This window comes from Lampetra planeri, chromosome 6, assembly GCF_965212315.1.
Source record: "Lampetra planeri chromosome 6, kcLamPlan1.2.h2, whole genome shotgun sequence".
NCBI classification, from domain to species: domain Eukaryota; kingdom Metazoa; phylum Chordata; class Hyperoartia; order Petromyzontiformes; family Petromyzontidae; genus Lampetra; species Lampetra planeri.
The window spans coordinates 17,324,739-17,338,887 of record NC_136112.1 but is presented as its reverse complement, the minus strand read 5'-3'; the positions used below and the strand labels follow the sequence as shown (position 1 = coordinate 17,338,887).

General features: G+C 41.4%; 1 protein-coding gene across 6 annotated transcripts in view; it reads left to right on the top strand.

The window, feature by feature from the left end:
- LOC144719627 (uncharacterized) overlaps positions 1–12,021 on the top strand; it is a 48,808-nt gene extending 36,787 nt beyond the window's left edge. For all 6 annotated transcript variants that reach the window (XM_078595732.1, XM_078595734.1, XM_078595733.1 and 3 more), the window contains 2 exons: positions 6,716–7,021; positions 9,166–12,021. In XM_078595732.1, coding sequence (XP_078451858.1) covers positions 6,716–7,021; positions 9,166–9,257 — 398 coding nt within the window. In that variant the 3' untranslated portion in view covers positions 9,258–12,021. The remainder of the gene's footprint in view (positions 1–6,715; positions 7,022–9,165) is intronic.
- Positions 12,022–14,149: the final 2,128 nt, after the last annotated feature.

Here is a 14,149-nt window from a genome sequence, read left to right as displayed (position 1 = left end):
CTGACACCATCGCAATCATTGAAGACTTGGTTCATCAAGGAATAAATACTGGGGTACCCCCCCCTGGTGAGACACTGTTTAACCAATACACACTTCACCTGGAATGGAACTTTCTACAAACAAACTGAGGGCACCCCAAAGGGCTCCCCCCTATCTCTGGTTGTAGCCAACGTGTTCATGGAGAAATTTGAGACTGAAGCCATCCAGACTGCCACTCTACGCCCGACCTTATGGGAGAGGTACGTAGATGACCCTCTGTGTTGTATTACATTACATTTCGATATTTTACTAGGTTATTTAATTTTGGTGTGTCCTCTTGATTTTCAGGCTTGCTTGCCGTGTCATCGCACTTGCAGCACCACGTTTTGTTGTCCACTCATTGATATGCTGATTTTTTCTCTAACCCCCCTCCCTCTCTCTGCGTCGGCCCTCCTCTGTCTATTTAAGGCCACCCCACAGAGACGATCACCTCTCTCTGTTGCCTGTGTTGCTCTCTCTATGTATCTTGGTGATGTCTGTCTGCTAATGTGTCTGTCTATAGTTTTCTGGTTAGATTTTATGTCGCTATTTCATTGTACCTGATGATGATTGCTTGTGTTGCAATCGAAACGTCGTATTCTATTATTTAATTTAATTTATTATTTTATCTTTAGACGTGACCTAACCGAAAGAACCAAATAATAATTCCTGCAGTCACGAAAGTTCTAAAATTAAGATTGAACCACTTCTACGGGGAAGTTTTAAACTTATCTTCTTTTTTCTCTCTCTCTGACTACTTGTTCTCTCTGCCTGTGTCCTCTCTTTGGAATGTTCACACTTAAATTCTAACTTAGCAATCTTTGAAATACGTAATCAACCAGGCTATGCGTTAATTGTGTGTTGACCGACCCTCTGTGTTGTATTACATTACATTTCGATATTTTACTAGGTTATTTAATTTTGGTGTGTCCTTCTCCTGATTTTCAGGCTTGCTTGCCGTGTCATCGCACTTGCAGCACCACGTTTTGTTGTCCACTCATTGATATGCTGATTTTTTCTCTAACCCCCCTCCCTCTCTCTGCATCCGCCCTCCTCTGTCTATTTAAGGCCACCCCACAGAGACGATCACCTCTCTCTGTTGCCTGTGTTGCTCTCTCTATGTATCTTGGTGATGTCTGTCTGCTAATGTGTCTGTCTATAGTTTTCTGGTTAGATTTTATGTCGCTATTTCATTGTACCTGATGATGATTGCTTGTGTTGCAATCGAAACGTCGTATTCTATTATTTTATTTTATTTATTATTTTATCTTTAGACGTGACTTAACCGAAAGAACCAAATAATAACGTAGATGACACTTTTGTCATCTGGCCACATGGCCAGCCTGCTCTAGACCAATTCCTCGACCACATCAATTCCATACACCCAGCCATCAGATTCACCATGGAAGTCGAAAAGGATGGCAAGCTACCCTTTTTGGATGTCCTAATTAAAAGGAGACCTGATGGTTCAATGAGTCACTCTGTCTACAGGAAAGCTACCCATACGGATGCTTACCTAAAAGCGGACTCCCACCACCATCCATCCCAGAAGAATTCCCTCATCAAGACTCTATACAATAGAGCCCAATGCATCTCCGACCAGGAACACATTGCCAGTGAACTCAAACACGTAAGCCATGCTCTTAAGGCTAATGGTTACTCCGACTACACAATCCGCAAAGCCATCACTCCAACCATCAAGAAGGATCCTGTTGAGGAGCCTTTCAAAACCATCACCTTGCCCTACATTGCTGGGGTCACAAAAAAGATCTCCAAAATTCTGATTAAACACAAGATCCAGGTCCGATTCAACAAAGTACATAAAATCCGTGATCTGGTCCCGTCTGTAAAAGATGTGGTTCCAGACATACAGTACCCTGGCGTCTACAAATTAAGTTTTCTCTGTGAGCGCATTTACATTGGAGAAACCAAACGACATGTCTCGGACCACATCCGTGAAGATAAAGCAGACCTGAAACACGGTAGGACAAACACCTCAGCCGTGGCAGATCACTGTTACAATTCAGTGGGCTCACATGACATTGACTTCTCCAAGACAGAGGTTCTCTGCAAGCCATCTGACTACCATGAGAGATTCGTTCATGAGGCGATCCACATATACAAACACAGAGACAATTTCAACTGAGGAGATGGATTCTGGTTCAGCAATCATTGGAAGGACGTAATAAACCATTTCGGATCTTAACTGATTGTGTTCACGTTTACGGTGACTTTCAGACCGCAGTCCAATCACTGGCATGACTATATATCTTGTATTCTCCATAGGAAATGGATGCTTTGCTCCGCTGCAAGTCTCACACTACCACTCTCCCATTGACATATTTCGTTGCTTCCTCTTAGTATCTTTCACTCGACGGTCAATGGTATAGTGTATAGCAGATTGTATAATAAGAAACTATTAACATTCCTTCCCTTTATTAATACTACCCCTATCCCCTCCCATTGATGCTGCTAATCCTGCATAATGCACGGGCATAATATGACTTTGAAACCCCCCGCCCATCTCCTACGCATTTCACAAGTAGTACTAATCACATTCCTTCATTTCCCATAAATATGCTAAATTCCTCTTGATATGCAAATTCTTTTGTAAAGGCGCACTTCCCCCCTCCCAACCCAGCTTAAATAGACGCTCCAAGTGTGGTGGTGTTTCATTCAGACGCTGTCTCCCCGACACACCTGGTCTTCACCTGAGGACGGCTGCTTGCGTTGTGGCCGAAACGTCGTGATAATTATTTTATTATGTTTTATTTTTATTATTTTATTATTTCCCTTCTACGTGACTTTACGGAAAGAACCAAGAAGATGAATCCCTGCAGTCACGAAAGCTTTAAATCGAAATTGAACAGCCACTACGGGGTTGGATTCCATAAAACTTTAAGAGCCTTCAACAAGCTCCGTGATGAGAAGGCTCAGCTAATCGAGTCTCTCACCTTTCTGAAGAGATGCCGCGACTCTAAGGTAATACCAATCGCATTTAAACTAACCTCTGCTGCTGTAACTTCTTCTAATGCGAAACGAATTTTGTCTAGAACTAGCTTAGCTCTTATCTCAGAGAACATCAGACTTACATGCACCGAACTAGATTAGTTAGACACTTATCTTTGACCGCAACAATGTCCACATCGGATTGGGAACATGTAGACAATATGACTGCCTCTTCAGCTGCCGCTATGTCGACCAAATGTAAGGACAACTTGATTTCCAAATTCAACCGCCTATCAAACAAGAGACCGGACCCACACACTGAAAAGCTATACGTTAACAAAGTCGTAATTAATCACAGTAACAGTTCTATTTCTGATGGTCTGAAATCCGTTTTAGCTAAAGGACTAAACTTTGCAGTCACACCTAGACATATACCAGTTAATGATATCATTGCCCGAGTAGATGTGGCCCTCAAGGGCCTGGGTCACATAGCTGCAGACGTAGCTAGATCTGAAATCGCTGCAACCCTAAAAAACGCTAAGATGCCAGCTAGCAACATCAGCAAAGATAACCGTTTTAAATTAGCTCAATTAAAAAAGAGGGATGACATTGTCATCCTCTCAGCCGACAAAGGCAATGCCACTGTCATCATGGACAAAATAGAAAACAACAACAAAATTCAAGAACAACTCAACGATGGCAGCTATACACAAATAAAAGAGACCCCACCAACAGCCTCGTCATTAAAACTAACAAAAACATTTCTGATTCAACCGCATTAATTGATCAAACCAAACAGTTCTCGTTGAAACCTTCTGCAGCTAGGCCACCAAGACTATATGGCTTGCCAAAGATACATAAAGAAGATACACCTATTCGTCCCATTGTCTCTACTATCAACTCCCCCACCTACAAACTGGCTCGTTTTTTGTCTGAAATCCTGCGGCTTTTCACTGGAAAAAAACCTCTGCGGTACTAAACTCTACTGACCTGGTATCGACAATCAAGGGAATTTCCCTGTCCCCAGACGACCTGCTTTTCATTTTTGATGTGGTTTCTTTATTCACCAAAGTTCCTGTACCTGATACCATCGCAATCATTGAAGACTTGGTTCATCAAGGACTAAATACTGGGGTACCCCCCATGGTGAGACACTGCTTAACCAATACATACTTCACCTGGAATGGAACTTTCTACAAACAAACTGAGGGCACCCCAAAGGGCTCCCCCCTATCTCTGGTTGTAGCCAACGTGTTCATGGAGAAATTTGAGACTGAAGCCATCCAGACTGCCACTCTACGCCCGACCTCATGGAAGAGGTACGTAGATGACACTTTTGTCATCTGGCCACATGGCCAGACTGCTCTAGACCAATTCCTCGACCACATCAATTCAATACACCCAGCCATCAGATTCACCATGGAAGTCGAAAAGGATGGCAAGCTACCCTTTTTGGATGTCCTAATTAAAAGGAGACCTGATGGTTCAATGAGTCACTCTGTCTACAGGAAAGCTACCCATACGGATGCTTACCTAAAAGCAGACTCCCACCACCATCCATTCCAGAAGAATTCCCTCATCAAGACTCTATACCATAGAGCCCAATGCATATCCGACCAGGAACACATTGCCAGTGAACTCAAACACGTAAGCCATGCTCTTAAGGCTAATGGTTACTCCGACTACACAATCCGCAAAGCCATCACTCCAACCATCAAGAAGGATCCTGTTGAGGAGCCTTTCAAAACCATCACCTTACCCAATATTGCAGGGGTCACAAAAAAGATCTCCAAAATTCTGATTAAACACAAGATCCAGGTCCGATTCAACACAGTACATAAAATCCGTGATCTGGTCCCGTCTGTAAAAGATGTGGTTCCAGACATACAGTACTCTGGCGTCTATAAACTAAGTTGCCTCTGTGGTAGCATTTACATTGGAGAAACCAAACGACATGTCTCGGACCACATCCGTGAAGATAAAGCAGACCTGAAACACGGTAGGACAAACACCTCAGCCGTGGCAGATCACTGTTACAATTCAGTGGACTCACATGACATTGACTTCTCCAAGACAGAGGTTCTCTGCAAGCCATTTGGCTACCAAGAGAGATTCGTTCATGAGGCGATCCACATATACAAACACAGAGACAATTTCAACCGAGAAGATGGATTCTGGCTCAGCAATCATTGGAAGGACGTAATTAACCATTTCGGATCTTAACTGATTGTGTTCAGGTTTACGGTGACTTTCAGACCGCAGTCAACTCACTGGCATGACTATATATCTTGTATTCTCCACAGGGAATGGATTCTTTACTCCGCTGCAAGTCTCATCCTACCACTCTCCCATTGACATATTTCGTTGCTTCCTCTTAGTATCTTTCACTCGACGGTCAATGGTATAGTGTATAGCAGATTGTATAATAATAAACTATTAACATTCCTTCCCTTTATTAATACTACTCCTATCCCCTCCCTTTGATGCTGCTAATCCTGCGTAATGCACGGGCATAATATGACTTTGAAACCCCCCGCCCATCTCCTACGCATTTCACAAGTAGTACTAATCACATTCCTGCATTTCCCATAAATATGCTAAATTTCTCTTGATATGCAAATAATGTTGTAAAGGCGCACTTCCCTACTTCCAACCCAGCTTAAATAGACGCTCCAAGCGTGGTGGTGTTTCATTTAGACGCTGTCTCCCCGAAAGACCTGGTCTTCACCTGAGGACGGCTGCTTGCGTTGTGACCGAAACGTCGTGAGAATTATTTTATCATGTTTTATTTTTATTTTTTTTATTATTTCCCTTCTAAGTGACTTTACCGAAAGAACCAAGAAGATGCGGAAATGCTGTTGTTTCTTAACTACAACATTCGTTTGTTTAGATATAATTACTAATTAAGTAGCACCTAAAGATTTGATATTTAGCGACTCTTACTGCAGGCTCTGAATTATTAGTTCTAGATTTATTTTAAATTAAAGTAGCATTGTATCATGACATATTTCATAAATCTTTTGTTCGGTAACTTCGGTTATATACCTTCCTGTTTTGGTCTCGGTCGAAAGTACAGTTAAACTTTCGGTTTTTGCTTCGGTTTCGGCCGAAAGTGTAGTTAAACTTTCGGTTTCGGTTTCGGCCGAAAGTAAATGTTTTACTTTCGGTCTGGTTTCGGCCGAAACCAGAAATTCATTATCGGTCCGCCTCTACTGGCCACCGACCTCGTGTGCCACAGTGTCGGCCTTCATTGAGTGCTGATAATCACTAACAGCACTTGACCCAACAGTCTGTTACAGGCTTTGTTTTACTTTCTAAATGTATTTGAATGTTATCTTTGGCCTTCATTCATGGAAAGGGTTCCTCACCCTTGGTCTGTCTCTATGTATTGAAGTTGGATAAATATACTACCATCTGGAATGCTCTTCCTTCCAATATTAGGAATCCACTGGAGCTATGCGCTTTAAAATAATTTGGATTGAAAACTAATTTCTTCAGAACTGCTTTGTGTGTTTAGTTTGTTGTCCTTCCCCTACATCTCAGATTAGCATGGTTGGCTACGCACGGTGCGAAAGAAGTTCAACACACACATTTATACGTACACAAAGACAAAGATCCCCCGTATAGCCTGTAATAGACTGTTGGCGCAAGTGTTGTTCGAATGTTCATTTGTTGGCTGAAAGTTACGTGCATCTTTAACCAACTATAACATGTCAATATGTAAACATATTATTTTACTGCGCCACAGAAAATAAGGCAGCGATTGTGATTGTGGAGGAGGGAACACGAGAGAGAATCATCACCAGCCGCGAGGATCTAAAGAAGTGGATCACCAAGGACCCTTGGGTCCTGCTGGACGAGCTGGACAGCAAGTGGTACATCCAGCGGCATGTCTACAACATGGCCAGAGACATCAAGGACGAGGGCGAGTGCGCCGCCTTCATACTCGAGCACTTCATCAGCGGAGAGGAGGAATACCAGAAGCTACTGGTAGCTCTGAAGGCCGTGCAGAAACACTACGATCAAGGGCTACGCAAGTGGCTAAAAGCACTGGGTGAGTGATACAACAGAGAAGTCTCGAGGAGGTGGCTTAGATGTTTTTCCGCCATCTGTGATTCAAACGAGGTACTCAACTTTAGTGGCTCACCACCAATGACTGACAGAGTCCTATACGTTCACACAGAGTTCCTGGGATTATTATAAAGTCCCATAGATTTGCAGATATATCTCAATAAAATTTTGCAGGGTTGTTGACTCTCAAAAACTTTAAAGAAATGTTGCCCAGGAGCTTTTGCAACATATGACCTCATGGTACAATAATAAATATAATAACCTCTATCTTGATTTTAAGCTTACGTGACTGCAGGAATCCATACTTTTTGGTTCTTTCGATAAAGTCACGTGGGTAGAATATAATACCTACGTGACTTTACCAAAAGAACCAAAGAGTATAATAACCAAAGAGTATAATAACTTGAAGTATCTCAAAGTGCTGTAAATTAAAGTTAAACTACACTCACAAGTGTAGATAAAATGTCAGCGAACTAGAAAGCTTATTGCAATATCATTGACTACACTCAAAATTACAATAAAATGAGGAGCTATGTTAAAAGCGAATTATAATACTTACAGCGTAATCCAATTAGACACCAACATAGTATATTTTAATATAAAGTCACTGGAAAAGCCTGTTGTACAAATTGGTGAGTTTTAAGATGTAATTCCTGGAACCGAGGAAGGGGAATCCACAATTACGCAGCCTGGCTGCGGGAATCTCCATCTCCCATAGAACATGATAGTCTTGTCCTTGGAATGATGAGTAGTGGACCAAAATCAGCTGATCTAAGTTTTCGCAGTGGTTTATAAAACTTGAGCAGATCGGCGAGATATTTAGGAGCCAGCCCATTGAATGCCTTAAACGTGAGAAGCAGAATCTTCAAGTCGATTTTGTACTTCACAGGGAGCCAGTTCAAATCACAATGATTTTGATCCCATTGAATTTTGTTTGCGCACGTTCAGCGCAAAACGCATAATCTGTCATCATTTCCCACGCATGAGCAATGCACGGGCGTGTTAATCTATGCGCGGACCTCACTTAGCGCGACCACATACAACGCTGATCTGTAACATAACCTTACCATGTACTGTGTATACTGTCGTCAATGAGCATAAACCATCCCAGTGACTTGTGGTTAGCCATTGTATAAAGATGGTCACCACATCGTGCACTTTTAGATGAGCTGCTGCGGCCATCTGGAACGCTCTGCCTTCAGACATTAGAAAGCTACTGGAACTATGCACTTTTAAAACTAAATTGAAAACGTATTTATTTAGAACTGCTTTTTGTGTTTAGTTTGTTGTCCTTCCCCCCGCACCTCCGATTCGCGTGGTTATCTCTCTGTATGGTGCGAAATCATGTCAACATGCATATGTAACATAGTTAATTGCACATGATGCAGTATATCATAGGAATCCAATGCCGATGTAATTGGTGATTTAATGAGAAAGTACAAGAGGTGAGGGGATGAGTTATGGGTCCCCACGTGGGACCCGTAAATTGGAATTTCAAAACTGTTGAGCCTGTGTGTCAGACCTATCACCTTCTCTTAACACAGATTTGGAAATAATTTGCTTTATTTTTTTTCTTCTCATAGTTATCCTACTACAGACCCATGACGTTATGTTAATGTAGTTTTACAAAACCATATAATTATGAACACAATCTGAATATGTTGTACAGAAACGGTGGACATTTGTTTCATATTTGGCAATCAGTCATAGGCAAGGGAGTCAACTGCACGGATGGTTATGGCAATGAAGTTCCAACTATAGGGGCAGCAGACTTGAAGTAGACATCTCTCAGTGAGCTAGGTATGAACTGAACTGTAAACTATTTATATTTTACCACGTAAAGGACCACTGAGCTATTTATCTCTTTTTTAGAAGCGACCTGGCCACAACTTATAGCTGAATGAAGTGGCTTATCATGTGGATATTTATAGCAGCCAAATACTCTAAAAGCATGTTTCTAAATGTGGAGGGTAAAACCGGAGAACCCGGAGAAAATCCATGCAAGCATGGGGGGAACATGCAAACTTTAAATATACAGCAGGCATCAGGGTCGGGATCGAACCCACGTCTCATGCATTTAAATGTAATGAATCTGATTATTTTCATGTGCTTGTCTCTGTGTTGCAGGGCTTCCATTTTCACCAGGTTCTCCAATTTCGCACGATGAACCTCTGGCAAATCCAGCAAGTTGTTATCATGAGCCTACGTTTCATTTTTAATGACAAAGAATCCTTGAATAGCACTACAATTACCCACTCGTTCACCACTCCCCAGTGAAGACCGAAAGAGAGTTTCCACGGCTGATGAATCATCATAATTGATCTGCGCAGCCATGATCTGGGCACTTGTAGGTGAAGGACTTTCCAATCCATAGCTACATCTCATGATTTCGCAATTCAACAACCCATGAGGCTGACGCTTACGAGTTGAATTCATCATTCCGTTTCCACCATTAACTTCGACCGCTGACTATCATATCTTTCCACAAAGGCTCCATTCCAAGCGCACTTTATTAACCCTCTCCAGGGCGCTACGGTGGCTGGGAGATGTACCTCGCCTTGTATACAATAGGTTGTTGGCTTGATGGCGACCCTGACGCCTATGTAAAACTAAAAACTACTTTTTGTTTTACCAGCTAAGGCCCACTGAGCTATTTAGCTCTTTTTTAGAAGCAACCTGGCTATAACAAATGATGGCCCAACGAAATGGTTTATCACATGAAGATTTACAGCAGCCAAAAACTTTAAACGCATGCTTATAAATGTGGAGGAGAGAGAAACATTCAAACTCCAAATATACTGTATATACTGTATATTTTCAGTTTGTGTGTTCTCCCCGAGGTCTCGTGGATATTCCTCCGAGTCCTCCGGTTTTCCTCTCCACATGTTGAATCAACATCACACGTTTAAAGTATTTCGCTGTTTTACATTTCCATGTGATAATCTACTTCGTCGAGTAATTATTGGTGACCAGGTTGCTTCTAAAAAGAGCTGTACAGCTCAGTGGGACTTACCTGATATCATACTTTTTTTTAAATAGTTACATTTGTATTATTTTGCACACCTTTCAGATATTGTTACATTTCCAAGGTCAACCATCCATTTTTCTGATCCATATGGCAAAGCAGGTAATCTATTATATACTGTTGCCTCTATTATAACCTCCAACAAATCAACATATTGTTTTGCATTAATGCTTTGTTTTCTCTAAACGTCCCCAGCAGATGTACCGCGTAAATAACGTGCATTTACAATTAACGTCGTCAATTTAAAGTCCTGATCTTTATTTGTCTTTACCGCTACAACGTACAGCCCACCTTTGTACTAGTATGGTAATTCAGACAATGGACAGCAATACCACCACTGCGATTGGCTATGCCGACGCCACGCAAACTCAATCATATCGAGCTGTGACGTAACGTCACACTACAGTGATGTATGCTGGTTTGACTGATAAAGTCTGCACGCAATTGCCTTTGGAATAATTTGATAAGGTTGCTTCTTTATTCACATTTCCAGAGGAAATAAATGTAAAACCATCGAAAAGTATTCAACTGTGATATGCATTAGGCTTCAGCCTAATCGCAGGAGGCAAAACGATACTTAAATAATTTTAAAAATGTGCAGCATGTTTTTTGTCATCTTAGACTAAGGTGCAGTAGTTTCATTATAAAGTAGGGAAATACAGTTCAGTTACCTCTATGCCTACAAGAGGGTGCCAGTGAGCTAGAAAGCTCTAAATGCGGGATTCCTGCGTTAACTGCAGAAGTTACATAACGCACATACATTGTCATGAGATTTCACTAGACATTGACTTGCAATGATACTTTTAAAATTGTTGTTTTATGAATGCATTACAAACAGTGGAAAACCGACATTTTATAACTTGGGCACCTCTACATTTTGGGGGAATTAACATTTTAACGTTATTATATTTCAACGTATGTGGCTATAAAGGTTTGTACCTGGAGATGTTAACATTAGGTAAATTCAACTATGCGATTTACGGTATGTGTATTTTGGGCGTATTCTGTTGAAAGTGCGCCACTGATGCCACTATACAGAATGTTCTGTGTGTATGTGTGGTATATATACAATATTCAATGTTGACCAATTCCAGCGTACGTGTATTCTCAAAATAACGTGGGCGGATATACCATGCCCTGCATATAATGGTAATTTTTGGTGACCATGAATGTTTTTTTATGAAGAAAATCACACTCTTGATGTAAACACATTCAACACCGCGCAAGACAATAGTGATGTGTTGCTTGCTGCATCTTTACGTTACGCAAAACCATAACGAATCGGGTAATCCCAATGTAGTACTGCACTGCACAGTCGCTACTTGCATTTTATTGTATGTTCCAGAAATGCCTGTTTTTTTGTAGTGGCATCAGTACAGTGACCCTTCTCTATTCGCGAGTTCTGGATTCTTGAGTTTTGCTGATTCGCAAGTTACTAAATGTATACTAATTCATATTTGCGACTCGCCTGACTCCAGTATTTACGAGCATACGTAGTCAGACCACCGACACTGGGGAGGTGCGCGCAGAATCTAGTGAAACTGCCAAGATTAAAAACGTAACCCTCGCGGATAGAGAGGGTTTTATTGTACTATATTTTATAATGAAATTCAAACAACATTACAAGCTTTTTGGAATAAACTAATATGTGGCCTAAACCAAAACTTACATGGATCATGGTTTTTGTTGTGAAAAACACATGTTTTAAATCAACATTACAAGCTATAAAGCGGCATTTGTGGAAATTACTGTTTGCAAGGAAAATGTATACACAGGGGCACCCAACCACTGAATTACCATGGAGTTTAGAGGACACACCATCCAAGAGCTTAATTCGTTATTTTCTGCAAACAAGTTTTCCAGTTGGAAGCAATTAATGGGTGGGGATAACATTGGTTTGAAAGTTGTAATTCTATGATAATTTTTGTTTATGAAAAAATATATGCATTTTCCTCGAATTGTGTCCGCATTGTTTTATCAGTGTAGTGTAACGGGACAAATACACCATGTGGTCACTCACAGTGTAATCCTCTGTGTCAGCCTATGTATATATGTATGTGTGTTGAACTTCTTTCACACCGTACGTAAACAACCGTGATAATCGGAGGTGCAGGGGGAAGGACAACAAACTAAACACAAAAAGCAGTTCTAAAGAAATTCGTTTTCAATTCAGTTTTAAAAGTGCATCGCTCCCGTTGCTTCCCCATTGATTTTATTATTTATTTACCCCATTCGTTCACTCTGTGTTTGTGCTGAAGTCCAAGCCATCCAACACATTACCAACGAACGCTCCATACATGTACATCCTAAAATCAATTATCTCAAGTTATATTTACCAACTAAAACAAGTATATCAATGATAAACTAAAACAAATGTTGAGAAAAGTTGTAATTCCAACTTTAGCTCAACACGACGCTTAACCACCACCGTTTTACAGGAAATTAACCGTTTCACAACCATTGTGCATCTTCAACAATCACTTAAGCACCACCTTAACGTGATGAACTCTCAAACCGATTGTCAAACTCAAGTGACAGAACTCAGCACAAAACACAGACAAAAATAATTAAAAAAATAATGGACAAATCTTAAAACCAGACAGTACACCAAGATGGCAATACTTATCACCTCCCACCCTACACAGCACAACATTATACAGCCCAAATGAACCAATTTACAGACCAAGCAATTGCCTGTATAAACAGATGTCATATAACTACCTCCGAGAGTAAGTTTTAATCCACCCCCCCTTCCAACACGTCGTCATCCATTACATTACGTAACCAATTTAATTCGATGGATTGTTTTGCATTATTGTTAATGACTGGGCTGAGACCATGAACTCACTGGCACTGAAGAAGCTGGTTTAATCACAGGTGGATGTCTGGATTTAAACCCAGGATCTAACTGTGCGAGCTCAATGCTTTGACACGTATTTATGTATGTTGAACTTATTTTGCACCAGCCAACCGTGCTAATCGGAGGTGCAGAGGGAAGGACAACAAAGTAAACACAAACAGTTATTTTTTTATTATTATTAGGCTTTTATTTAACAGAACACGAGCCCGTTATAACGCGTCGTGCAAATCAAGTCCATGAGTGAACAGTCGCGAAGAGCCGTCCCGACGCAACTGAGCTCTTTACAAGAGAAGGGGGAAGGAAGTGGTTGGAAGGGGGGGGGGGGCGCTGCCCAAGCTGAGTGAGTCCATCAACATTTTAAATGTGGAGGGGGGGTGGAGGTAAGGAAGTACTGTATAACCAAACTAATGAGGAATGTTTAGAGTATCAGTGAGGGGAAACGGGAGAAAGGGCAGAGGAACGGGAAGAAGGAACGTTTGAGCGTTACCGAGTTCCACTCTCGTTTATCTGCTGAGAGGGGAGGGAACCCCTCTTCTCTGGTCCCAATATCTCGGTTCACCAATTAAACAGGCTTATTTTAAATTCGCCATGAAAGGGGACCACCTATCCTCGAATTCCTTCTCCTTTTCCGTTACTTTTGGCTCAAATACTCCATGCCTAGTCACGTTTCATCACCATATTTGGTTCCTGAACCCACAGGGTTTCTTCGACCGTTGGAGAAAGATGTGTGCTTCATATGTTGTTGAAATAGCTTATACAATGTCCAAGTAGAGTTTCAAAACATCTGGGCAGTACCAAAACGTGTGAAAATATGTTTGTATCGTGCCCGGTGTGCATTGTGGGCAGTCAGGCGAGCTCTCCGTAAACTTCGCCCTTTTCTAATTTGTCAGGGATGCTCCGTGTATAAATTCAAACTGGATTAACCAAAGTAGTAGGGCTCTTGGCCAGATTTCGGGGTTCACCAGATCTCTAACCAAATCTACAGCGTTATCTCATAGGGCACAAACCTGTTCCACAGCTTTTTGGTCACTCATCTACTGGCGGAGCATCCCTCTACCCAAAGTCGAAAGACCTTAGACAGTATATAGTTAACCTTAGGTGTCTCTAATCAGCAAATGAGTGAGTCCATGCGTCCCGTTTTCTGTCGGCAGAGTTTGTTATAGCGTCTCTGATCTGGAGATATCAAAAAATTTGAGAATGGGGGATGTCATAGGCGGCCCGAAATC